Source organism: Rhamphochromis longiceps, linkage group LG15 (assembly GCF_057381845.1).
Source record: "Rhamphochromis longiceps isolate RC_006_pf linkage group LG15, R_longiceps_female_GT1.1, whole genome shotgun sequence".
Taxonomy (NCBI): Eukaryota; Metazoa; Chordata; class Actinopteri; order Cichliformes; family Cichlidae; genus Rhamphochromis; species Rhamphochromis longiceps.
In genome coordinates this window covers 36,376,070-36,402,312 of record NC_140571.1, presented here as the reverse complement: position 1 = coordinate 36,402,312, position 26,243 = coordinate 36,376,070, and the positions used below count along the sequence as shown (strand labels likewise).

Genomic DNA, 26,243 nt, shown 5'->3' with positions numbered 1-26,243 from the left:
AGACGCAGAGGGAGAAGATCTGGCGTTCTGGTTCGACTGAGACGGCGCACTAACAGACCACCGTTACCCAGTTTATTACTGGCTAATGTGCAGTCTCTGGAGAACAAGCTGTGCGAGCTTCGGGCACGGATCTCATTCCAGCGAGAGATGCGGGACTGCTGCGTGATCTGCCTCACAGAAACCTGGCTATCAGACAAGGTACCGGACTCCGGAATACAACTACCGGGGTTCTCCGTGCATCGCGCGGACAGGTCACAGGATCTTACTGGGAAAAGCAGAGGCGGTGGTGTGTGTTTCATGATCAACAACAGCTGGTGTGATTATGCGAACGTGCACCCGGTCAAATCCTTCTGCTCACCGGACCTGGAGTACCTGATGATTAAGTGCCGGCCATTCTGGCTACCGAGGGAATTTACAGCAGTGATTATTACGGCTATTTACATTCCCCCACAAGCCGACACTGACCGAGCACTCAGGGAACTGTACAGCGCGATCAGCAGCGAGGAAACCGCACACCCAGAGGCGGCGTTTATCACAGCCGGAGACTTTAATAAGGGAAACCTGAAGAAAGTCTCACCCAAACTCCACCAACACATCCATTTTAACACTCGTGGAGATCGGCTACTCGACCACTGCTACACCTCTTTCCGGGATGTGTACAAAGCCCTCCCCCGCGCCCCATTCGGCCAATCAGATCACCGCTCCATCCTGCTCCTGCCCGCCTACAGGCAGAAGCTGAAACAGGAAGCTCCAACCCGGAGGGCGGTGCACTGTTGGACGGACCATTCGGAGTCTGCGCTGCGGGACAGTTTTGATCACGCGGACTGGGAAATGTTTCACGTGGCTGCTAGGGACATTGATGAATACACAGACTCAGTCTGTGGATTTATCAGGAAATGCGTGGAAGATGTCGTCCCATCCAGAACAGTTAAATCCTTCCCAAATCAAAAACCCTGGATTAACGGAGATGTTCGCGCGGCACAGAGCACCGCCTTTGCCTCCGCGAACACATCGGACTACAAACACGCACATTACCAACTCCGGAAGACGATCAAAGCAGCCAAACGTGAGTACAGGGACAGGGTGGAGCAACAGTTTGACAACCCTCGGAGTATGTGGCAGGGACTAAACACGATCACAGACTTTAGAGGGAAAACCAGCACACCGCAGACCACGGCCTCTCTGTGTGAGGATCTAAACGTATTCTACGTTAGATTCGACACAGCGAACACCATGAGACCGGACAGTGTGCGCACCGCGGATGACGTCAGTGCGCACACTGTGTCTGAGGAGGATGTGCGGAAGTGCTTCAGGAAGGTGAACGCGCGCAAAGCTACTGGTCCGGACGGGATTCCCGGCCGCGTCCTCAAGTCATGCGCGGCTCAGCTGGCTGGAGTGTTCACGCACATCTTCAACCTTTCCCTCTCTCTGTCTGTAGTCCCAGCCTGTTTCAAAATGGCCACCATCGTCCCTGTACCCAAATCCTCCACCATCTCCTCATTGAACGACTGGCGACCTGTAGCCCTGACCCCCATCGTAAGCAAATGCTTCGAGAAGCTGGTCAGGGACTTCATCTGCTCTGCACTACCCGACTCACTGGACCCTCTACAGTTCGCATACCACCACAACAGGTCCACTGATGATGCCATAGCCCTGACACTACACACTGCCCTGTCACACCTGGAGAAGAGAGACACGTATGTGAGAATGCTGTTTTTAGATTACAGCTCAGCATTCAATACCATCGTTCCCTCGAAGCTGGACAGGAAACTGCAGGATCTAGGACTGAGCAGCTCCCTCTGCAGCTGGATCCTTAGCTTCCTGTCTGACAGACGCCAAGTGGTCAGACTGGGCAGCATCACCTCATCCCCCGTCACACTGAACACTGGTGCTCCACAGGGGTGTGTACTGAGCCCTCTCCTGTACTCACTCTACACCTACGACTGCACGGCCACTAACAACTCCAACATCATTGTGAAGTTTGCGGACGACACTACAGTGGTGGGTCTTATCACCAACGGTGATGAGACGGCTTACAGGGAGGAGGTCAGCGCCCTGACCCACTGGTGTCAAGACAACCATCTCACCCTCAACGTCGCAAAGACAAAGGAGTTGATAGTGGACTTCCGGAGGTGCAGAGAAGTACACACCCCCATCACCATCAACGGCGCTGCTGTGGAGAGAGTGAGCAGCTTCCGGTTCCTTGGCGTACACCTGGCTGAGGATCTTACGTGGTCAGTACACACAAACAAAACAGTGAAGAAGGCGCAGCAGCGCCTCTTCTTTCTCAGGAGACTGAAAAGATTCGGCATGAGCCCCCGCATCCTCAGGACCTTCTATCACTGTGCCATTGAGAGCATCCTCACTGGATGCATCACCACCTGGTATGGCAACAGCACCGCCTACAACTGCAAAGCTCTCCAGCGAGTAGTGCGGTGCTCTGAACGGATAATTGGAGGTGAGCTTCCCTCCCTCCAAGACATCTACAGGAAGCGCTGCCTGAGGAAAGCGGGGAGGATCATCAAGGACTCCAGTCACCCCAGCCATAAACTGTTCAGACTACTTCCATCAGGAAGGAGGTTCTGCAGCATCCGGTCCCGTACCAGCAGACAGAGACAGCTTCTTCCATCAGGCCATCAGACTGCTGAACACGTCATAGACACCTCAGCTTCACTACTGGAACTTTAACATTATGCACTCCATACTGTACAGTAATGCCACTGTTTTGCACATGTCTCACTCTGTATATTTTATTTTATATATTTTATTTATTGTTTACTCTATTTAATTTGTAAAATATGTGCACACACACACACACACACACACACACACACACACACACACACACACACACACACACACACACACACACACACACACACACGTAGAAAAATATTTAGTATACACATCCAGAAGTACATATATTTATTAGTTTCAGATGTAGCCATTCTTGTATTTTTTGTTTACATTATTGTATTTTGCACAACTCTGTTGCTTGTGAAGCTCGCACACAAGAATTTCACTCACATGTGCTGTACCAATGTACCTGCACATGTGATGTGACAATAAAAGTGATTTGATTTGATTTGATTTGAAGTCATCACCTTTAAGGTGCGCGTTAGAGAGTTATACCAGAGAGTTGAAAGTAGTTTTAATTTGAGGCTCTCTTTTTCACAGGAGCTACAGTATCCAGAGTCATATGCAGTGAAGAAATAAAATTATTAACAAGATAATCGACCTCTGTTGGACTAACGTTCAAGTAACCGTGCTGCACATGTCATTGTAGAAGACAGTGGATGAATTTATCCCCACTGCTGTGTAATAGGGCTGCTCGATTATGGCAAAAATGATAATCACGATTTTCACTGAAATTGAGATCTCGATTATTTGACGATATTTATTTAACCCTTACGACCTACTATAGAACCAAGTCCGCCAGAGCTTATATTATTTTTTTACATGTTATAGTGCCATTGGGAGCATTTCAAGTTGCTATACATCAATACAACTGTTATAGCCCATATTTTAATAATATGTATGCATTAAGTCCATAGTAACTACATTAATTGCAAAAAAGTGCAATAAACTACAAAAAAATTGAAAATCATTTTTGTTTTTTACATATATTTCTACTTGGAGAAATTTAAGAGGTTTGTCCCTCAAAACTTTAAATGCAAAAAATAGTTTACAACAACAGGAAATTTATTTTGAGTGTCTTCATAGTTTTATTTTGGAGATAAAGCAATTTTTATATAGTGCAGGAAAAACAAAAAAACAATCCTATGATTCAAATTTGCAAAGAAAACAGCAGGTGCATCAAAATAAACTATTTCCAGCAGTGCAATATGAGTTCTAAGCATCCCAGCAACTATTCAGAAAAGTCAAACATGACTTATAAAAACACCAGTATAGGTTTTTAAGGCCTACAAGTAAAAAAAACTACATGTTCCGCGAAGATGACGTCACTTCCGGTTTCTGGCAGGAAATGGCGGACATGCGATAGTTCGCGCTGACGTCTATTTCAATGTGGGAAGTGTTACGAACAGCTGATCAGATGGCAAAGCTGTTTCTGGAATATTATGTTTTTGTTCCTGCAAGCGCTTTTTATGCAATTTTTGCAAAGCTTTATGTGGAAGGAAACCGTGACCGAGGACAAGCTGATGGCATAAGATGTAAGTACAACTCCTCCGGTTTCATATGCAAAAAAAAATTATTGCGCTAGCTTAGCGGTTCCGGTTCTACAGGGATTTAAAAATAGTTACACAAAACAGAGCGTGCTGCTCTGACCGGTGTTCTGGGAATTTCTCCTACCCCGTAAACCGTCCTACCCGTAGTTCCTGAGCATGTGCGCGCATGCGCACAACACAAAAAGGGAAGCTAAGCGCATCCGGCTGTGATTTCACGCTACTCCATTGTCATATTTGCAGGAGAATAGGTAAGTAGTAAGTATTAGTACTTTTTATTGACGTTGATACTTGATTTTTTAAGCCTTTGTGATTGTTTGTCAATATTAAAGTGAAGTCGCTATCTGCTTTCTGCACAAAACTGTCGAATTTGCAGATTCGGTGAAGTCTGCTGTCAAGTTACCGGACACGTGGTATTTGCACAACACTTTTGAGTCCGCAGCTTCGGTGTTTTAAGGCTGTTTCGGTAATTTCGTTATTTAATAAGTTAAATTATTTGCATTGTCAACTGCACATATTGAAGCTCATAAGAAAATGTTTACTGACATTCGTAGATATGGAGAAGAAGTGGGAAGAGATTTACGCGTTCATTTCTGCGGGCTCCTACCCTTCAGGATATGACAAGGCTCAGAGGCAAAACCTCAGAAGATATGCCTCAAAATTCAAACAAAAGGGTCAGTAATTTACTGTTAATACTAACAACTCATATATGTGGTTAAATTAATTTCTAAATATATATTGTTTTACTGCAGATGGAGAACTCTTTGTTGGAACCAGAAGAGTAGTAAAAACCATGGATGATGCCAGGAAGATATTTCATGAGTTTCATTCATCTCCAATTGGAGGACACACTGGCACACACAAAACGCTAAATGCAGTGTGTTCCAGATTTTACTGGTTTGGTATGACAGTTGACATTAAAACATGGGTATGTATTAACTGTTTGTACTGTTGTTAAATAGTGTTTAAAATAAGCACATTTTTTGATATCAGTTAAAAATATAAATAAATATGGTTAATTAGTGATATTACAGTAATAACCCGTAGGCCTGGCAGAGATTTGAAGACACGCACACAAACTATTGTTGCTAAATAGTTTGTTCGTTAGAGAATATGTCATTAAGTGTTTTTGTTTTTTACAAATGAGAATGTTGAACATTTACGTGAACTCCATAAATATTTTTACCTTAAAGATTCAGGAATGTGACCAGTGTCAAAAAGTTGGGAAACCACTGACTGCTGTGCAACCGTTGCAGTGTATTCAGGTAAATATTATGCCCCGTTTACCCATCAAACTATGCTTGTAGCTCATATTCATAAAGGCAGGAGGGTTTGCCAACTAATTTTAACCATCAATGTTAATGTGTACATTATACAAATTGTTATTCAAATTATTAATTTGTCCTTGATAGGTGTCTGAAGTGTGGGAACTTATTGGTATAGATCTTACTGGACCTCTTCCTAAAACTTCAAGCGGCTTCCAGTATATACTTACTGCAACTGACTACTTTTCAAAATGGGTTGAAGCTTTCCCATTAAAAACGAAATCTGCATCTGAGGTAGCCCAGCACTTGTGCTCCATTATATATAGACATGGCTGCCCCAAAAGGATTTTGTCAGACCAAGGCAGAGAGTTTGTGAATGAAGTAAGTGTTAAATAATTTTCAGTTACATTTTTTAACTTTACTTCACTGGGGTCAAAGATTTTTTCTTGTGTGCTTGTATAAGCAGTATAACCTTGTCCTTATCTGTTGAAGCTCAACTCTGATCTTTGCAAGTTATTGCAAATTGAAAGAAGTGTCACAGCAGCATACCATCCACAGACGAATGGTCTAGATGAAAAGACCAATGACAACATAAAAAGGTATGCCTAATTTTTATCTATCAGTTTTTAATAACATTACTTATGTTATTCAAACTTAATTGTTACTTAATAATTTATTAATTTCTTTACTTCTAATTAAACTTTGTCTTACTTACTGTGTTTACATATTTCTATGCCTGCATTTAGAGCCCTCCGAAAACTGGTGAATGACCAGCAGAATAACTGGGATCTGTATCTAGAGCCCACCCTGTTTTCACTTCGGTCAAAAGTACAAACCACAACAAAATACACACCTTTTTTTCTGATGTATGGAAGAGAGGCAGTATTTCCATCAGAAGTGCCTGTTCAAGTGCCGGTGAGTGTTTGTCAAATTCTTTCTATGTTAGAACTAAGAATTGAAACCATTTAAGAAAAAAACCCAGTAATGTCTTTATGAATATGATATCATCTTGTTTTAATTGCTAATATCTACAAAATTTTAGATTTCCAACATCATTCTGCCAGACGACAAAAGGTACAGTGACTATGTACAGTCTGAAAGTGAAGCACAACATGCAGTTAAAGAAACTGCACAAGAAAACATTGCGAAGTCACAAGACAAGCAAAAGGTTGCATATGCCAAGCGGGCCCTGAAAAAGTACAAAAATGTTGTGTACAATGTAGGGGATCAAATTCTGCTTCTAAATATGAGGAAACGTGGGCGAAAAGGAGGAAGACTTGAACCGGATTTTTCAGGTCCCTACACAATTGATGACTTCAGTGGAAAATGTGTTAGACTGAAAAACGCTGAGGGAAATACTTTAAAAAGTCTATACAGTATTGACCACATTAAACCCTATAGAACAAGCCACCCTGTCCAAGTCTCAACTCCAGCTGAACCTGTTGAGAGTAGCCCATCTTCTGAGATGTGGCCTTGCAGTCCTCAGCATCAACATGAAGCGCTGCAAAATAACAGATCCTCTGTCATTCAGTTTGGACCAAAAATAGCTCAGGTAAAATCAGTCCAAGCACCAGAAGAGCTTGTACCAGTGACCCCCCAGAAACCCAGCACGCAAGAAAAAGGTGGCATAGCTAAAAATCTCATTCTGACCGGTTGGTCAATTGTTGCCTGTTTGGCTAGTCAGATGGATAGAATGTTTTATTTTTTTCTCCCCTCTTGCTAATTTTGACCTGTTGGTCCAATTTTGGCTAATTTCTGATTTACATAAAGCTACTCCCCTCTGGCATGTTTATGTTGTTGGCCCGTTGGCCCTTGTCTGCTTGTGGCCCGTTGGCCATTGACCGTGATTTTCAAATGGCAATTGTTATTACTAAAGAAACTTATCATATTTTGTTTTTTAGTGAAGTGGCTTTGGGCTGCAAAAGACACCGGGCGTGTGGAGGCAGTCGTTGGGCCATACAAATTGTATGACTCTTCTTTTCGCACACTGGAGGATAGTGGGTGGCTTTCTGATGAGGTAAGTGAAATAATCATTTTTGGTCCTAGTGGTGGTCTGTAAAAATAATCTTCTTTTAATCCAAACAGGTCATTGATGCATACCTGCACTGCCTCATTAAGAAACAAAAGGCAAGTAAGAACGTATGCCAGTTATTTCACAAAGGTATTTTATAAAATTTTGTAATCATTTAAAAAAAAAAAATAATAATAATAATCTTGCATTTTTTCAGAAACCCGTGTATCAGTTGTCTTGCGTTGTTGCAACCTCTCTGTTTTCTGGGAAGTTTAAATGTGTCAGCAAGGTAATGTAGATGTTATATTGGTTATATAGTGTATGTTATGTAAATAAATCTAAACCTTTATAAACTTAAAAATATTCCACAGATGTTGTTTCCGGCTGAGGACATTTGGTTGTGCCCACTGAACTCTGGTGCACACTGGATACTTGTGGTACATGTTCACACCTCATGTGTTTTTTCTCTATTTTGTTTTACTGTTCTTTTTAGCAGCATATTCTTATTTTGAAAATGTTTACAATTGATTATGTTTACTTAAGTGAGTGTAATACACATATTCTACTAAATACAATTTTTATTTTAGGTTGTCAAAATCTCCTCACAATCTGTACTGCTGTTAGACCCTCTTGGAAATGAAGGTTGTTATGAAAGGAAAGTTATGCGTAACTGGAGGTATTCATCATTCATTAATTATCTGTTTTAGGTTGTTTGGTTTGTGGGGGGTTTTTTCTTTTTATTTAGAGCAAAATGCTGGCTACATTTTAAAAACTTGTTTTGTTTTTATTAGGAATTTTCTGAAGATGAAAGGAAAGGAAGAGTCCCGAGTGGATTGGAAAATGGAGACTCTGCCACACAACAAGCAGATGGACTCCAGCAGTTGTGGAGTTTTAGTGTTGAAGGTATTTAATAAGCAATTGTATTTAATGTATTAAACTAGAATTAAGTTAATCAATTGCAATTACTGTAACATATTTTACAGTTTGCCGAACACTACCTTCTGAGTGGAGAGGTTAGGGTGCTGTCCACTCCAGAAGCCATTGGGCTGCACTGCACTGAAATTGCTTGCGAACTGCTAGAACATCAAAGTAAGTTGAGTCATGTGCTTTTGTATTGCAATAGCACTTTCAGTTTTGTTTAAAACTGTTAGGTTTAATGTCAGTGTGTTTCTAGGTAATGCTGATGACTACTGTGTGGTTTGTTCCATGCTGGAAGCCGATCCAGACTCCAGTATGATTGAAATGGTAAAACAAATAAACCACAAATGCAATATACAGTGGCTTGCAATAGTATTCGGCCCCCTTGAACTTTTCCACATTTTGTCACATTACAGCCACAAACACAAATCAATTTTAATTGGAATTCCACGTGAAAGACCAATACAAAGTGGTGTACACGTGAGAAGTGGAACAACAATCATACATGATTCCAAACAATTTTTACAAATGAATAACTGAAAAGTGGGGTAATTATTCATCCCCCTGAGTCAATACTTTGTAGAATCACCTTTATCTGCAATTACAGCTGCCAGTCTTTTAGGGTCTGTCTCTACCAGCTAGAGACTGGTAGAGACATTGGTCTTTCATGTGGAATTCCAATAAAATTGATTCATGTTTGTGAATGCAATCTGACAAAATGTGGAAAAGTTCACGGGGGCCGAATACTTTTGCAAGCCACTGTAGTAATTATTTTCTCATCAAATTCATAATGTTGGTTAACACACTTACACCCCCCCCTTCTCCCTCTTCAGGTGCAGTGCGAGTTTTGTTCCAGATGGGCACATTTTGGATGTGCTCAATATGAGAGCAGCCTGGTCAAGTACCTGTGCGACAAATGTGCATAATTTGTACACTGTTTCTTTTTCAGTTCTTTCTCCCTGTGTTCTGTTGATCTATAAACATCAAATATATGTATCTGTAAATATATTCAGTAAATATATACTGTAACTATAATGGAGTGAGTTCATTGTCAAAGTTTATATAGTCAGGTGTTCCAATCACTTCAGTGGTGACAGCTGTATAACTTAAGCACCTTGGCATGCAGACTGCTTCTACAAACAAGTGCCAAACCATGCTACCTTTGTTATTATAAAGTAGAAGCATACTCTGACAGGAAGAATTACGTGCCAAAACATGCTACCTATGTGAATGTGACCTACAAGCACACTTTAATGGGTAAAAAAAAAGTGTCAAACCGAACTGGCTTTATGAATATCAGCTACAAACATACTCTGATGGGCAAAGTTAAGTGGCAAACCGTCATACCTACTTAAATTTGTGCTGGAATTATTGTTTGGCAGCAGAAATGTGCATAAATTACATACAGTAGGACATTTTGCCAAAGTAGGGCAGTTTGTCATATGGCAGCGTAAAATTATCCTACGGGTAGGACGTTTTGCCAAAGTAGGATGGTTTGTCAGAACACCGGCTTTAAAGGGTTAACAATAACAATGTATTGAATAATGACTTTAAAAAATAATATAAAATAGTGTGAGAAATACTGATAACAGTGCAAATGTTTGCAATATAAGAAATAAATGAAAAATGTAAACATCTATGTTTAGTGAACTTTGCAGTGTTGCTCTGTGGTGCAGCTACGACACCGTAGCAAAGTTTACACACTGTGTCTACTTGATCCACGTCTGACTCCGCGAACCCATAATGTTTCCAAACCACTGAAGTTTTTTTTTACCTCTTTTCAACCAACGGCAGTCACTCTCCTCTCCAAATAACTTCTGCTTAGCTTTCTGAGCTTCCCTCGGGTCCTCTTAATTGTTGTGACGTGTGTTCGAAACAAGAGGTGCGCTCGTTTTGCCACACGGAGCAGCGCGAGAGTAAAGCACGAGGGAGGTGCTAATAATCGGCTCAGTCACTTTTAATGATCGTTGAAAGCCCAGATCGTAATCGTGATTAAAATTCGATTAATTGAGCAGCCCTACTGTGTAATACATTATTATAAATTAAAATGTTATTAGGGAAAAAAAAAATCAGACAAAAGGTTTTCAGGAAATGTTATTAAATACTCAGTTTCTCTGCTATATATCATAAAAAGATCTAGAAGTGTGATTAAAGTGGAGAGTGGGTTCTTCTACATTTTGATAAAAGCCAATTGAGTCTAATAATAGAATAAATGTTTTTAGCATCTACATGAATGTTAAAATCACCAACAGTAATTATTTTATCTGAGACGAGCACTAAATCAGATAACAAGTCTGAGAAATCAGACAGAAACTGTGTAAGGCCCAGGTGGACGATAGATGATTACAAATAAAACTGGTTTTCAACAGGCCTTCAAATATATTAAAACTCTGAGTCTGATTAATAAGCTGGAGTGCCGCCACACCGCCTCAGCCTGTGCTTCGAAGATTCGGAAAATTAGTATAACTCGTGGTTCATTTAAACTAACATAATCCTCCTCGTCTAACCAGGTTTCTGTAAAGCAGAAAAAAATCAATTTGTTATTAAATTTTTAATTAATGTACTAATTAATGGCCTGTTTAATAATCCACATTTTTGCTTCGGTCTTTGCTTGAGTCGTGGATACCATGTTGTTCTTTTTTTGTGATTTTTTTTTTTATGTTTAAATAGTTTTTTTGCATTTTTTTGTCTGGATGCATTGATGATGATCATTTATCATCATCATCATCAGCAGCATAGAGGCAGTGTGGAATGCCAGCCTGTCTGATTCTGCAGTTTTAACCCCCCCCCTCCCCAATTCTAGCAGCAGATGGTGAGTACTATTTTTGATATGTCCCTCCTTAGTTTATCCTAACGCAGCAGCACTGATCTAAGTTGACCCTCCACAGTACTCCTTCACACTCAGTCTCTGTGCTTCTGTGGGTAGCAGCTGGCACCAAAATCAATCCTCTTAGGCAACAAAGCTCACCCATATCACAACTTATGAAGAGAAGCCATGGTATCACAGGCTTTAAGCTACCATGACACATCTTCTACAATGTTAAACACGAGTGTCTAAAATGACACACTGGATGGACAGTACAGTGACACAGTGATTAGCACTATAACCTCACAGCAAGAAGTGTTTGAATGGGTTGAAGTTCACTATCTGGCCACGGGCCTTTTCTCAGAGACATGCAGTTAATGGGGAGAATCTAAATTACCTATAGGTGTGAATGTGCGTGCGCTGTCTTTCTGTGTTGGTCTTGACACAGACTGGTGATCTATTCAGGGTAGTACCCTGCCTCTCACCTTATAACAGCTGGGACAGCCCCTCCACAATGGATAAGTGGAATATGGATGAATTGCATGGCTAGATTACGTGAAAAACATGAATTATAACCTGACAGCTTTATGTGATGTTTTACGTAAATGTTAAAAATGGACTGGACTAAATACAAAAGTTGTTCTTGCAAACATTTGACAATACTTTTAATTATGAAACATGAGAATACATTTTAGCCGAAACTGAATTTTAAACTGACATTTTTTTTTTCCAACTATACGATACTACTACTCTATATCAAATGTTTATATATATTATATTATTCTATATGTGATATGACATACTGGGAGAGATGGCACTGTTTTGTGCTGATGCCACAACCTGTGCTAATAGTGCAAATTATAGACAAAATGTATTTATTAAAACTATGACTTAAAATTTTGTACTTCCTTGGATAAACAACTGCTCCAGAACACACATGAAAGTTAGCAAATGAATGTAATGCAAAAAATAAATTAAAATGTGGTACTTGGAGCCAGTTTTATGCCGAAAATCTACTTTGTTATGTGTTCAATATAAGTTACAATGGAGTTTTACTCAGGTTAAAAGAATGATACCCTCTGTACAATCCCTATGGTAAATTGTTGTTTCACCTTCAAAGACTCCCAGTCATGGCAGTTTTTGGAATCACCTGCCAACAGTTATGGAAGATTGTGGGATCATAATGTAAAGCAATTTAAAGGGTGAAAAAGTCTTCAAAGGGAGTAAGACACTGGACACTGGTTAAACAAATCTCTTCATTTGGGCAGAGTGGGGCTGAAACTCATGTGAAGAAAACAAATCATCATTGTTTTATTTTTAGCAAGCACATGTCTGTGCTTGTCTGGTGGGAGGAATTAACAACAGGGAGAAGAGACAATTCAGAGGACTCAACTCTGTAAACATCTGGTTTCCTAGCCGACTTTATGCATGTATCATGCATGCAGAATAAAATAAAACAAAACCACTGGGATGGATAACTCTGTAGGTGGCGAGCTGGCTGCAGGTTATGTGCTGTCTTGTGTAAAACAAGAGTGGTAAAAAAAAAAAAAAGATACCTACCTGTTCGGCCTGGTCTTTTTCAGCTTCTTGGCTTGCAGAGGAGGGTCCCTGGGTGTGGGTTGAAGGTTCAATTTCTCCTCCTTCATTCTCACTAGATTCTCTGGATAAACTGGACTCTGCCTGCATAAACACAGTCAATTTATGTAATCTACACCATGCCTTGCGTTTTGTAATGGGGCCAGACCTCAAATCTATATATTCATCCTACATTCTTCCAGTAGCGGATTTTTAAAGGTCAAGCTGCTCATATTTAATTTTAATTCTCATCCTGCATAGTTCTCAAACAAAAGAAATGTAAAAATAAGGGGCATGCCTATTGCGCTACTGCAAAACATTGGTGAGAACTATCTTAATAGGTATTTGCTAAATTATGCACTGACTTTATAATCTTTGTAGTGGGATTATGTTAGCTTCCATTCCAATGTTCAATAATGAACGGTTAACACAATGAACAGTGCTTTTGGCCCATCTGCTCTGTGGTTCTAATAAATAAAGGCTCTGGATATAATCTGTGGAGTTCCAGTATTCTCAATATAATTATGGAAAGTTGTGATACGAGTTAAACAATTATTATCAAAATCAGCTTTGTTATGAATTGTCATGCACAGAGAAAATATAAAACAAAAGAACTATGAATTTAACCCGCCTCATGTAACAGCCAGAGTTTGTACCTTAAAGTTGATTTGCTGAGCCAGTTCTTTAGCCGTATGGTCTTCAGCACCAGGGTTGCTATTGGGGGTTAGATCCAGGAGGGCAGAGCGCATGGTACAGCCACAGGTCTCACAGCAGAAGTCCTGGGACCTGTCAGAGAACAGGTGGCATGTGGTGATGTCATCTTGCCACAAGGACTTGTTTGAGTTTCACACTTGGAACCTTCTAGATAATGATCGTGAATAAAATTGAATTCACTCCATGACTGATCAACCTACTACAGCAGGAACTCAAAACGGTACTCTCTATGGGACCTACATGCCGATACACATGCCCTATGAAATCAAGGTATGCTCCTAATGAGATCACGGGTGGTGTCCTGGGCGATCTCCTCCCAGATCTGGACCAGGGCATAACTGAGCTCCTGGATGGTCTCAGGTACAACGCGGCAACTTCAGATGGACAACAAAATAATGTCCCAGAGGTGTTCTGTTTGATTTAGGTCACACAAGCATGGGGAAGAGTGAATAGTATCAATTCCTGGAATAACCATTTTTGCCAAGTGAGGCTGGGGATTGAATCCTCTGGATAAACCCAGGACCCATCCAAGGATTTCATCCCGATACCAGCAGCAGTCAGGGCGCTGTTGTCTAGCCTGTGGAAGTCTGTGACCACTGACTCACCACTGTATGGGTCATGGTAGTTAGGGGCAGCTCAGCACGCCTCAAATCAGACAGTTACTAGAACATTGTCTGCTCAACCATTTCCAATTTGCATAAAAATGTTTGGCTCAAAGTTTGGACATATATAATGCATGTTGGGAAAGTTTAGCTTCATAGATAATTTAAGATGTATCTTGTTTTTGGAAAAATGGCCCACTTTTAAACAATTTTTTTACCTATTGAAATCACATTGCAATGTTAAACATGAATATATAAAAAATAAAGGCCTGAAATTTTCACTGGTGTTTCTTACCACCAAAATGAATCAGGTGTGTAATTTTCGATAGATGCATTAAAAATTGTCTCAATATTGGCTCGTAAACATATGAAAAGAAGCCCAATGCTCCTGCTGGACTATCTGAGGACACACTAATATAAGAAAAGGCAAAAAACCCCAAAACAACTGGCGGCAATTTCTAAATAAACAAAGTTCACAATATTGCAAGATAAAACATGTAGAATCATTTTTACCATGAAATTCCTAGTCACACAAATTAAGAAAATGGCATTTAACTTTCAAGCTGGCTGTAGCAAATATGACAAGTTGTACCACAAAAACAAAAATAGTTTAAAACCTGAGTCACTACATCTGAAATCACTAAAGTTTTAGAACATTTTCTGTTAAACCATCTTCAATTTGCCTAAAATTGTTGTCATCCAAGGTTTGGATATAAAGGGTGGGCCATTTATATGGATACACCGTAATAAAATGGGAATGGTTGGCGATACGTTGAAACCAAGCACACCATTGTTTTTCTTGTGACATTACCAATAAGTTTGATGTGTCACATGGCCCTCTTCCTATTGAAAAAACAAAATTTTGTATCCAAGATGGCCGACTTCTAAATGGCCACCATGGTCACCACCCATCTTGAGGAGCTTGCCCCCTCACATATACTAATGTGCCACAAACAGGACTTTAATTTCACCAACCATTTCCATTTTATTACGGTGTATCCATATAAATGGCCCACCCTGTATAATGGCTGCTATAAAATGTTCAAGCTTCAAATATCAAATACTTACTCATATTTTTTTCTTACATAGTTTACCAATACACAGCTATTTTTGATGTTTCTCTCCCATATTATAGATTCGTCCATTTTGACTAAAACTTTAGGCTGAGATATTCATGTTCAAATCTAGTGCTAGAAATTCAAACAGGCTTGAACTAAAGAACCAAAGAGTCCAGAACAGGATTAAAAATGTTATTCCATTTAAAAAAAAAAAAAAAAAAAAAAATCCCTGTCAAAACTTTATTGGAAGAATAAAATTTACATTCAACTTTACAAAAAACAAAATCCCATGGCAGCCTCAAATCTCTGAACACAGAACAATCAACTCAAAAAACTAAATAGCTCAATTACTCCCAACTCATGTTGGTTATACACAGAACAAGCATTAAGCTGAGACATACTTTTATTAGACAGCCAACCTATTAAGAAACACCAATGCTTTTGTAATTCTTCAGCGCTTCAAATTTCTGACCGTGAAGCTTCCCCAACTTTACGGTCACATTAAATTTAAGAACTTCAAATTTCTCCAGAATTTCAGCCCTGACCGTTGAGTTTCTTAAGAACTTTCAAATAAAAGTGACTACATTATCAGAACTACATTATCAGCTTTTTACAGCTAAGGGGGGACAAACACAACAACAACAACAAAATCTGCCACTGACATCCCAAAAAGAAAAGTAAAAAACTGCCCCACAAAAAATACAACAAAAGGCAGAATTATGTTGGTGAATCTTGAGATGAATATGAGCAAAAAGCTGTGTATAGTTATACAGCCAGTGAGCAGCGTTTGGTACAAAGACATAGATCCAGATTTGTTGGATGATGGTCAGAGAACTTGCTGTTCTCAACATGAACAAAGCAAGAAAAACCAGAACCCTCACAGCAGCATATGCAGTGTGGCTCTTTGATGTATGTGCCAAAGAAAAATGTAACACCATGTGGTGCTTCGCCCATTCGGTACCAATTACAGTATACAGTTCTAAAGACTTTTACATTGAGCTTCCCATACTTTTTAGGGCTGTGTATCAATTCCCATCATCCCATACAAACAGACAAAACTCTGCTTCAAACATCAGTACCGGGATTACACTGTGACTGCAAGTGTGTTTGTAACAGTGACTTTCTATATCGTGTTGACTGCCACAGTGTGTATCGTCAGCTGTAAAAAAAATTTTTAACATTGACATGCCCCTGTTAAGAGCTTAGAATACTGTGTGCACCTTTAGGCCAACATCTCAGCCCTGACAGCAAGGTTTGGTGTGATATTACTAGGAACACGATCAACAGAGACGCTTAATGCAGTGGAAAAAACATGAGCAGTACAGAAAAAGATGTTTCAGTGGATTTCATTGGATTGTGTTAGAATAGCTAATCATCCCTAGAAGCAACTAATGACTCATGCTCTCAGGAACAGCACATTATCACTGTAAAGCTCCTCAAGCAAAAGGTGGCATAGATAAATTTGGATACATTATGTATTAAATGATCCAAATCAGAGTCTTCCTCTGGAAAAAAGTGGTAATTAGATTCTATTCAAGTCAAGTTTAGACGTACAAAGAAAAAGCTTGGCTTATTCGGCATGAGGAATTTTGCACAGCATGTCGAATGTTCTTTTTTGGCCTCCAGTCTTCGCATAACTGGACTATGACATGGTAAATGGGAAGCCTGTGTCTCCAAAAGCAGGGACCACATAGGCACAGTGGTTGGTTGATAGTTTTTCACAAAAACTACAGTTGGAACCCTTTCAGACATAAATCAAGAACACATATGTCGGCTCACAGAGCTGGAAGAGCTTATTTGTAAATTCCAAGACATATACTGAAAGAATAGCAGCAGTTACGTCTGCTACTGGCTTACAAGCGTTGTTTGTCTGTTTGTCAGCAAACAAGTGTTCACAGTTTTCAAGATATAATTTTCTTATTTTTCATTCAATTCAGTTTTACTTATTTAGCCCCAGACTGCAACAGTTGCCTCAAGGTGCTTTATATTGCAAGGCGAAGACCCTGCAATAATAAAGAGAAAACAGAAAAAACAACAACAATCAAATGATCCCGTATGAGCAAGCGCTTTGGCCACAGGGGGAAGGAAAAAATTCTTTTTAACAGGAAGAGACCTCCAGCAGAACCAGGCTCAGGGAGGGGCGGCCATCTGCAATGACCGGTTGGGATTAAGGGGCGGAAGACAGGATAAAGACATTCTCTGGTAGTGAGCCACATATTAATAATAAGTAATAATTAAATGCAGAGAGGTGTATAAAAACACAGTGAGTGAAAAAAGGTTACTGAAGAAGAAACACTCCGTGCAGAGACAGTCCAGTCATCTGATAGGTGAGTCACAGCCCTGTTTAGCCTCTCAGCTCGATCAGTTCTTAAAAATGGTTCCCATCCTCTATGGGGTGAATTTCAGCGTCTTTCCTTGGACAGAGGTTTCTAGTTCCAAGATGCAGGACAAAGCGTTATAAAAACACCTTTGTCCCTGTTGTTGTCACCGAACTCAATAAGAATGGTTTTGATTTGATTCATTTGATTTAATTACAAAAAAATGTGCATTTGTCAGGTTTTATTAGGTGTGTGTGTTTTGTGAAGGGATGCCAAATGCTATTATTTTTCTGTAAAGCAAATTTCCCTATGGGTATAAATAAAGTAACCTTAACCTTGGGTCACCTGATCCAGCCCTAACTATATGCTGTAGCAAAAAGGGAAGTTTGAAGCCTAATCTTAAAAGTAGAGATAGTGTCTGGGGTGATATGGTACTATAAGGTCTTTAAGATAAGATGGGGCCTGATTATTTAAGACCTTGTATGTGAGGAGCAGGATTTTTAGTTTTAACAGAGGATTTAACAGGGAGCCAATATAGAATAAATATGCTCTCTCTTGCTAGTCCCTGTCAGTACTCGCTGCAGTATTTTGGATTAACTGAAAGCTTTTCAGGGAGTTTTTATGGCGTTATTTTTGTGCCACTATTCTGAGCGCACGTAAGAAAATTTTGAGCGCACGTAAAAAAAGTTTGCAGGTGCAAGTGTTGCATTTTAAGGAGAAATTTATTTTGAGCGAAGAAAAGCTAAATTTGAGTGAACAAAATTCATTGCTGCGTGCAAAAAATTTATTTCAGTGTTTGCTATTATCCACACACACACACACACACACACACACACACACACACACACACACACACACACACACACACACACACAACAGCAGCCCCTCTCGCTCAGTTTTTGCATTTGCGCTCGCTCGCAATGTGTTGCTCACGCTCTCAACATTTCTGCCCGTGCGCGTTCAACTCTTTCTGTACACCGTTATAGTTGTGCCACAAAACCAGCCAATCATAGACTTGGATGCAAATCTGATTGGCTGTTTTGGTCTCCAATCAAATCGAAATGACGAAATGCAATATCCCAGAATCCCTTTCGTCCAAAATTCAAACGAGGCAGTAGCGGAGGAACAGCATGTTTTAACAAAAACATCATAAAACAAAGTTTTAGTATAGCTCTTGCCCTTCAGGAGGAATTACACTCTCTGAGTGCTCTTGTTTATTCTTTGATACTTCTTTCACAGCAGCACTGTCCAGCACTACTTTCAAGAAAATACTGGCAGAGGAGTTAGTACTGTGAACTCAAGTTGACAGAACAAGAAAATGAAAGGATCCATCTTGATTCTTTAAACTATAAATAAGATGTTTAATGATGCCATTCCTCTACTGTTCTTGTACTTGACTTTAACCAATGGTTTGTAACTTGTTCTAAACCCTCTGCATTTACATTCATAAAGGCATCTCTTGACTTAAGACTTTAACAATGGCATCCCTACGTAGAAGTGTTCATTATTTCATTAGATGTCAAAGGGTTTTTCTGTCTTATGTTATCAGTGACTAAAGTGCAAATCTGAGCTGCTGCTGACTTGTACCCAGATGCCATCTTTATTAGGTATTTGCAATAGATTGGTTTTTGTTCATTATGTTTGCAGAGATGCCAGTATCTGAACAGGGACTAAATCCAGCAAACATTATGTTAATAACTAGCTGGTTGAAGTTTAAGGTTTAAGTTTCCTTACTATTTTTCAAACTGTCCTTACATGCAGACTGTCTTTTCACAAAGTGTCTAAAGATCAGATGTTGTCATTTCTGAATATGTAATCAAAATGAGTGTAAATGTGAAGTTCTTAAATAGTAATATTTTACATTTTCATTTAATAAATGAACATTTTAGTGCTGCCTCAGCCACTGCGTGTGTGTGTGTGTGTGTGTGTGTGTGTGTGTGTGTGTGTGTGTTGGGAAGGGGTGGAGGTGCCATCATGGAGACAAGCAGCCTTGTATTCATCACACAGTGTGTTTTCCTATCCATTTCATCTCCATGAACTAATGAAATAACCGGATGATCAAAAACTCATCTCATCTGCTAATAGAAGAGCAATTTTAGCTTGAACTTTACCATCGCTGGCTTTGTACCATTTTCTCTGAGGAAAACACAGTGTGATATGAAAATTGAGTGTCTGCTCACGCGTCCTCTGGAGACTGGCAGCACACAGCAACGATGAACTTGTCATCTTTCAATACCAGGACTGGCCTGGAAATGTTCTTTTCAGATTGTGATAGACCGGTAATTAGCAATGAGGCATGTCGACTCGAGCTCAGGTGCTTCTATTACATGTTTGAACGGACTTGGCTGTTTGAATATTTTATGAGGATCATATCCACTTCCTGCTTGCCTGCTACTTGAGGTTGTAACATTATTTCATACAAGAAGATGCAATATGCCATACTCACCTTATTACCATTCTCAACTGGAAAGACTGAAAAGATTTTTGTATCCACTAAATCTTACTTTTTGGCAAGGGCTCTTCTCTCTTCAGGAGTATAATCGAGAGATCCAATGGCACCCTCTCCTTTTGTTGGCATGAATCCAATTATAGCTATGAGGGCAGTGCGAACTGGAAGAAAAAAAAGAGAGAGAGAGTGTGTAAACAATGAGGAGAAAATAGCAAGTGAATGAAAAACACAACGTAAGGTCGGGGGGCGGGTCCATTCCACTGCAGGACAACCTGCATGTGGCGAATAAAGCTGATTGAGTATTGACTATTGATATTCATTGTTAGCCTCACTTGGCCATGACAACCTGTTAATTGTCCAGTTTATGTTTATTCTCTGAACTGTCTGTTCTTTAAATACATCTTGCTTGTAAATGTAGATTTGGTAAAAAAATTATCATTCATATCAGCAGCAATAACATCGGGTTGTGTCAGTCAGAGTTCACTATAATTATATTGAAACAGTGTGTGACTTTGGCAAAAACTATGTTGTTTTCTCTGGTCCTCTGCCCAGTCGGACCTGGAGTGATGCATTTCGTCCTCAAATTGCTGGCTGTCTGAGTGGTGTCCAAAAAAATCACGTGGGCTTTTTAGATAATTGGGAAACTTTCTGGGGAAAACCTGATCTTATTAGGAGAGACGACATCCATCCCACTTTGGATGGAGCAGCTCCCATTTCTAGACATCTGGTGAAATTTATTAAACCCCCCAAAATGTGACTGAGACTTGGGACCAGTCTTACACACCTCTCTGCAACTTCTCTCTTCCTGTAATCCCCCCAAAACCCCTTCTTTTTAGTGGCTATCTGCTCGCAGACCACCAAAAAAAACAAAAGAAAAATCATCAAAAATACAATTTAAAATATTTCTTTTTTAAAAAAAAATCAAAGTAAGAACAATATAGTATCCACAACTGCACCAGAGTAAAACTGTTAAATATGGATTGTTAAACATTAGGTCTCTCTTTTCTATGTTCCTATTCGTAAACGGCGATGATCTATTGCTCCATCGATCAATAGAGAAATAGATAGAAATAGAGAGAAATTTCAATTAAGTGACTGAAAAAGACACTAGGACGAAGACAAGAAGAAGCAGCAAATTTTAACAGCAGCCAGTCTATTGAAATAAGTCACTTTGGTGCAAACTGTCATACTTCAGTTCTGATGACCTGCTATCTCTAACTGTGTGTATAACCTATGACCAAAGTTTGTGAAAATAGCTGGGCTATAAACAATACACACAATACACTTCAGCTTACATTTTAAAAAATAAACAGTATTAAGTACAGACAGACCAGAAAACAGCTTGAGGAAAAACATTTGTCAAGATATTCATGAGTAACGATACCATATCTAAATAAATCAGCCTATGTAAAAAATACAAATTTAAATATTTCCCAAAGAGACATCAGAGGGAATGTTTAATTATCTGAAGCATGCTTTATTAAATATGCAGGCATATCATATGAACTAAAGCAGCCACCAAGAGTAGTGAGCATAAACCTGGAACCCTACAGTTGGCCTGTCTGTGACAATCGGAAGCACTGTTCAATTATCAAGTCAGGCCTCCTGTGGTCATTGCAAACAGGATCAGACACAACTTAGAGCCAACACTTTAAAAACCCAGCAGGGGAAGTCAAATCTCTGAGGCATAGCTGGCCATGTGACCTACATTTTGTTGGTAAAAAGAAGTTAGGAGCAACCTTTGTCTTTGATTTAATTCTGTTATTGATTTGAAACTCTTCTTACTTAAGAGAGGGAGGCAGTAGAGAGAAATGCTTTGAGGAAGATGCAGCATCTCCCACTGAGTTTCCACTGATTAAAGTTCCATGCTGAGAAGTAACATGAAAGCAGAACTCAGCAAACGGACCAAACGCCAGTTACAAACTAATGAGGAGTTCTTGGTAGTAATAAATTATTCATTTTTACTCTCGAGGTGTATAAAAATACTCTTATATCAAGACCCTCAGCACAAGTTCATCTATCAACACCAGCACCCAAAGTGCAATACTGTTTAGGCCAGAAGCAGATTACTGGAGTGAGCTTTGTCATTTATATTAGAAAACAAATGTTTCACATACAAAGTTCATGCAGTACTGAAAAAGATCTCTTTGCATTTAACATACTGACTTTGGCAAGCAAGCAATCTAAGGACACTAAATGCAAGTCTAAAAAGTTTTAATTTTAGTTTTCTTAGAGGAAAGCACCGAGTGCACAGATCTCAAACTCAGGGGGAGAGAGTTCCAGAGTCTGAGGGCCAAAAGTCTACTTTAGTTTTCAACTCTAAAATAACAGGCCGAGCTAGAGCAGGAACAGACAATGTAAATGTTGATGGAGAAATAGTAATTCTTCTATTATCAATTTTTCTATCAAGACAGAAAATTTTCACCTTTATTTGAAGAGATTGGGGTGGCAGGTGGAGCAGGAGTAACAATATTACTAATGGCATCAAATAACACCTGAGGATTACCTCTGCTCTTTGTAACCAGATGTGAGAAATAGGCACTCTCGCATCTCTAACTGAACGGTTGAAAGAAAGATCCTTTATTAGACCATGTGCTCAGCTTATCGACAAGAACGCTTTAAGCAGCGAATGGTTTCATTTATGCGAAGGGAGAATTTGGAAACGAACTAATTTCAGTAAGACAGTAATTATTAAAAAGATTTGTTGTAAGATCATAAGGGGATAAGAACAACTTAAAAGAATCAGAGAATTTCTCAGCAGTAGAGGAATTTAAGGTGTGAGTGCTGACCACACGGCAAGCAGGAGAAAGACAAGTTAAAAATAATACAGTGATGATCAGAAGTAAAAATGTCCCCAGAACAAATAGAATCAATATTTAAACCCAAAGTAAAAACAAGGTCCAGTTTGTGTCCTTTGGTATGTGTGGGACTAGACACAAACTGAGTGAAATGAAAAGAATCCATGATGCCAGTAAAGCTTCTGGCAAAGAGGTCAGAGTTGTCGTCTACGTTAATGTTAAAATCTCCAACTATAAGGAGTCTGGGCAGCTTTATAGTGGAGGATAATAAGTCACTGAATGCCTTTAAAAATGGACGATACACCACAGGACAATAAAAAAAAAAAAAAAAAAAAAAAGGTCTTATACCTGACTCTAATCAGCTGTAGTTCAAACGAAGAAAAATGTCTAACTTTTGCTGAATGACAGGGGAACTGGTGGTAAACGCTGACACAGGAGAATGAGGTATCTTGACCCGTCAGTGAAGATCGGATAGATAAGAGCAGCAGTCAATATGCCACCGACACACACAAAAACTACACCGCACTACACCACATCAGGACAAACTGCAGCCGCCAGCAGCAAAACCAAACACATGTATCATCATAAGGGCCTCTGACAGTGGACTCGTCTCTGTGCTTGTCCTCCTAGACCTCAGTGCAGCATTAGATACTGTAGACCAGGGGTGTCAAACTCCAGGCCTCGAGGGCCGGTGTCCTGCAGGTTCCAGATCTCACCCTAGGTCAACACAATCAAATGATTAGTTCAATACCAGGTCTCTGGAGAACTTCAGGACATGTTGAGGAGGAAATTTAGCCATTTGAATCAGCTGTGTTAGATCAAGGACACATCTAAAACCTGCAGGACACCGGCACCTAGAGGCCTGGAGTCCGAGACCTGTGCTGTAGACCATAATATTCTCTTAGAATGATTAGAGCATGCTGTAGGTTTTACAGGTACTGCACTGTGGTGGTTTCTATCATATCTATCTAATAGACTCCAATTTGTTCATGTAACTCGGCCTTGATGACCTTGAGAAAATGCTGAAGCGCAACTGGGTTCTGCAGCAAGGCAATGATCCAAAACAGACCAGCTAGTCCATCTCTGAATGACTTACTGACACAGTGAAAACCTTGGAGTGGCCCATTCAAAGTTTTGACCTGAATCTGACTGAGGAGCAGTTGCATGACCTTAAAAAGAAGGTGTATTTTCGAAAACCCTCCAATGTGGCTGAACTATGACAATTCAGCAAAGATGAGTGGGCAGAGCTGTAAAAGAATCATTGCCAGTTACTGAAAACGCTTGATTGCAGATGTTGCTGCTAAAAGTGGCACAAACAGTTATTCGGTTTAGCGGGTAATCACTTTCTCACACAGGGCCATGTAGGTTTGGATTGTTAAGATAAGATAAGATAAGATAGAACTTTATTAATCCCTCGGGTGGGTTCCTCTGTTTCCTCCTTAATAATGAACACCTTCATTTAGAAACTGCATGGTGTGTTTACTCGTGTCATCTTTGTCTAACATTTAAAATTGGTTGATGATCTGAAACTTTGAAGTGTGACAAACATACAACAAAAATAGGAAATCAGGAATACTTCTGTACCAATTAACAGCATTAGAGCATCAGTGCTTACCTGGATGGTTTTGCATGCAAGACATCAGTGCTATTAATTAGTGATGATCATTTCAGTACTTTTCCTACACATCTCATTTCACAGCTCTACAAATTCTTTTGTGGAGCTTATTTCCAAATGCAACCTCTAAATCAGGGGTGCTCAATCCCAGTCCTCGAGAGCTACTGTCCTGCAGCTTTTAGATGCATCCTTGTTCCGACACAGCTGAATCAAACGAATGGCTTGTTATCAGGCCTTCTCCAAACTTGATGGCATGCTGAAGAGGTGATCAAACATTTGATTCAGCTGTGTTGGAGTAGGGATGCATCTAAAAGCTGCAGGACAGTAGCTCTCGAGGACTGGGATTGAGCACCCCTGCTCTAAATACTTAGATTACCTCAGGGAATAAGATACGTATGGAGAACTGGGATCTTGTCTCCTATACTTACTACTCCAAGAGGGCTGCCAGGTCTCGGGATGGTGGCCAGAGATGCTCAGACAAATCTTCTTCCCAACTTCAAATCTCCCATTTGGCTAATGGAAGGGAATAAAAAGAAAGTGGTATTGGTACGTATGGGAAAACAGAGGCACAGCACATATTTCTCAAAACCTATGAACACAAACTGACATAAAAGTTTTGAGCAGTATTAACAAATAAAAATGAGGCTACTACTGTGCAAATGTCAGAGCTTTCAAACAAAAATCTAATTAAAAATTTGGTTCAACAAAGAACCAATAAAATAGTAGCTGGTGTCAGTGAAAACATGTGAACACAGTTTTCTCACAACAAATTCTAACTTTTATCAGTCATTAAAACATGTACCGCACAGCTGCCTGAATATAGTGGGAAAAGGATGATTTGATCTTGTGAATTTTTAAATTTCGACAGTCTCATTTTTGTGGTTGTTTCATATAAACAAAAATCCACACATTACATAAAGATCTATAACTGACTGAAATAAATATTTGATCCGTTTTCAATAAGCGGCTTCCTTATGGTCATGCAGCCTAGTCCAGCCTTGATTTGGGTTTCCTGACCACAGGACTTCCTCCCAACGTGAGGATTCTGGTTGGTGGTCAAATACTTATTTCACTCAATGACATTCAAATCCATTTTCAACTTTTTTATTATTATTTTTTATTTTTTTTACTGACATTCCATCTCTCAACATTAAAATGAAATTACCATTAAAATATGAAACTATTCTTTTTTGTATGAGAGGAATTCAGCATGGGATAAAATTAAATTTCCCCCACTGTGTGTGCGAGTTAATCGATTCCCCCTGTTTTATAAGTAAAATTAGAGCTGGATTTTAAAATAAGAGAAAAAAATGAAATGTTAAAAGTTATGCATTCAATGTTTTAATTAAAGTGAAAAACACAATAAAGGGAGAAGCTTGAATGTCCCTCGTTCTCTTTTACATCTTGACTCTACTAATGTTTGATTAATGGTCGCTGTTGTCACTAGTCGGTACCAGACTTTCTGCTAAGGTTGGGCGATATGTAAAAATTTTCCAACTGACATTCGCCGGTCCAATAACCGACAAAAGGCAATATACTCACGCAGGCGCAGACTTTTTGATGGGCGCTATTATTTTTTCTGTTGACTGCTTCTCCCTAGCTTCAGTCAACATTATCAGCAAACTTACTCACGGGCAAATAAATAAATTGGTCTTGTAAAAACGATCGGTGAAAGGCTCAGTCTATCATCGATGGGCAATATATTCGTCCAGTCACCCAACCTTACTTACTAGCAATTGAATCTAATTGTTAAAAATTTCTAGATCTTACGACATCTATCGGCCGGCCCGGGAAAGGCTTGAAGTTTCCTCGGATAAGCTGGAGGTGGCAGCAAGAGGGAGGTTTGGGCTTCCCTGTTGCAGCAGGTTTGTTTTAACTGTTTAAAGTATAATGTTGTATAATGCTGAATATAATGTACGTGTAATGTTGA

The 26,243-nt window shown here is 39.6% G+C and overlaps 2 protein-coding genes across 4 annotated transcripts in view; one reads left to right on the top strand and one right to left on the bottom strand.

The window, feature by feature from the left end:
- The window catches only part of ube2j1 (ubiquitin-conjugating enzyme E2, J1), a 43,429-nt gene that overhangs the window by 6,455 nt on the left and 10,731 nt on the right, over nt 1–26,243 (bottom strand). For all 3 annotated transcript variants that reach the window (XM_085381387.1, XM_085381386.1, XM_085381385.1), the window contains 4 exons: nt 24,742–24,826; nt 19,956–20,061; nt 13,416–13,545; nt 12,745–12,864 (listed from right to left, as the gene is read on the bottom strand). In XM_085381387.1, coding sequence (XP_085237513.1) covers nt 12,745–12,864; nt 13,416–13,545; nt 19,956–20,061; nt 24,742–24,826 — 441 coding nt within the window. The remainder of the gene's footprint in view (nt 1–12,744; nt 12,865–13,415; nt 13,546–19,955; nt 20,062–24,741; nt 24,827–26,243) is intronic.
- LOC146653059 (uncharacterized) lies at nt 6,640–9,334 on the top strand. Its single transcript, XM_085381388.1, has 10 exons — nt 6,640–7,071; nt 7,351–7,466; nt 7,535–7,576; nt 7,678–7,749; nt 7,832–7,897; nt 8,048–8,136; nt 8,252–8,363; nt 8,444–8,549; nt 8,635–8,705; nt 9,212–9,334. Exons 1-10 carry the CDS (start codon nt 6,696–6,698, stop codon nt 9,302–9,304), a joined length of 1,143 nt encoding a protein of 380 aa, XP_085237514.1. The 5' UTR covers nt 6,640–6,695; the 3' UTR covers nt 9,305–9,334.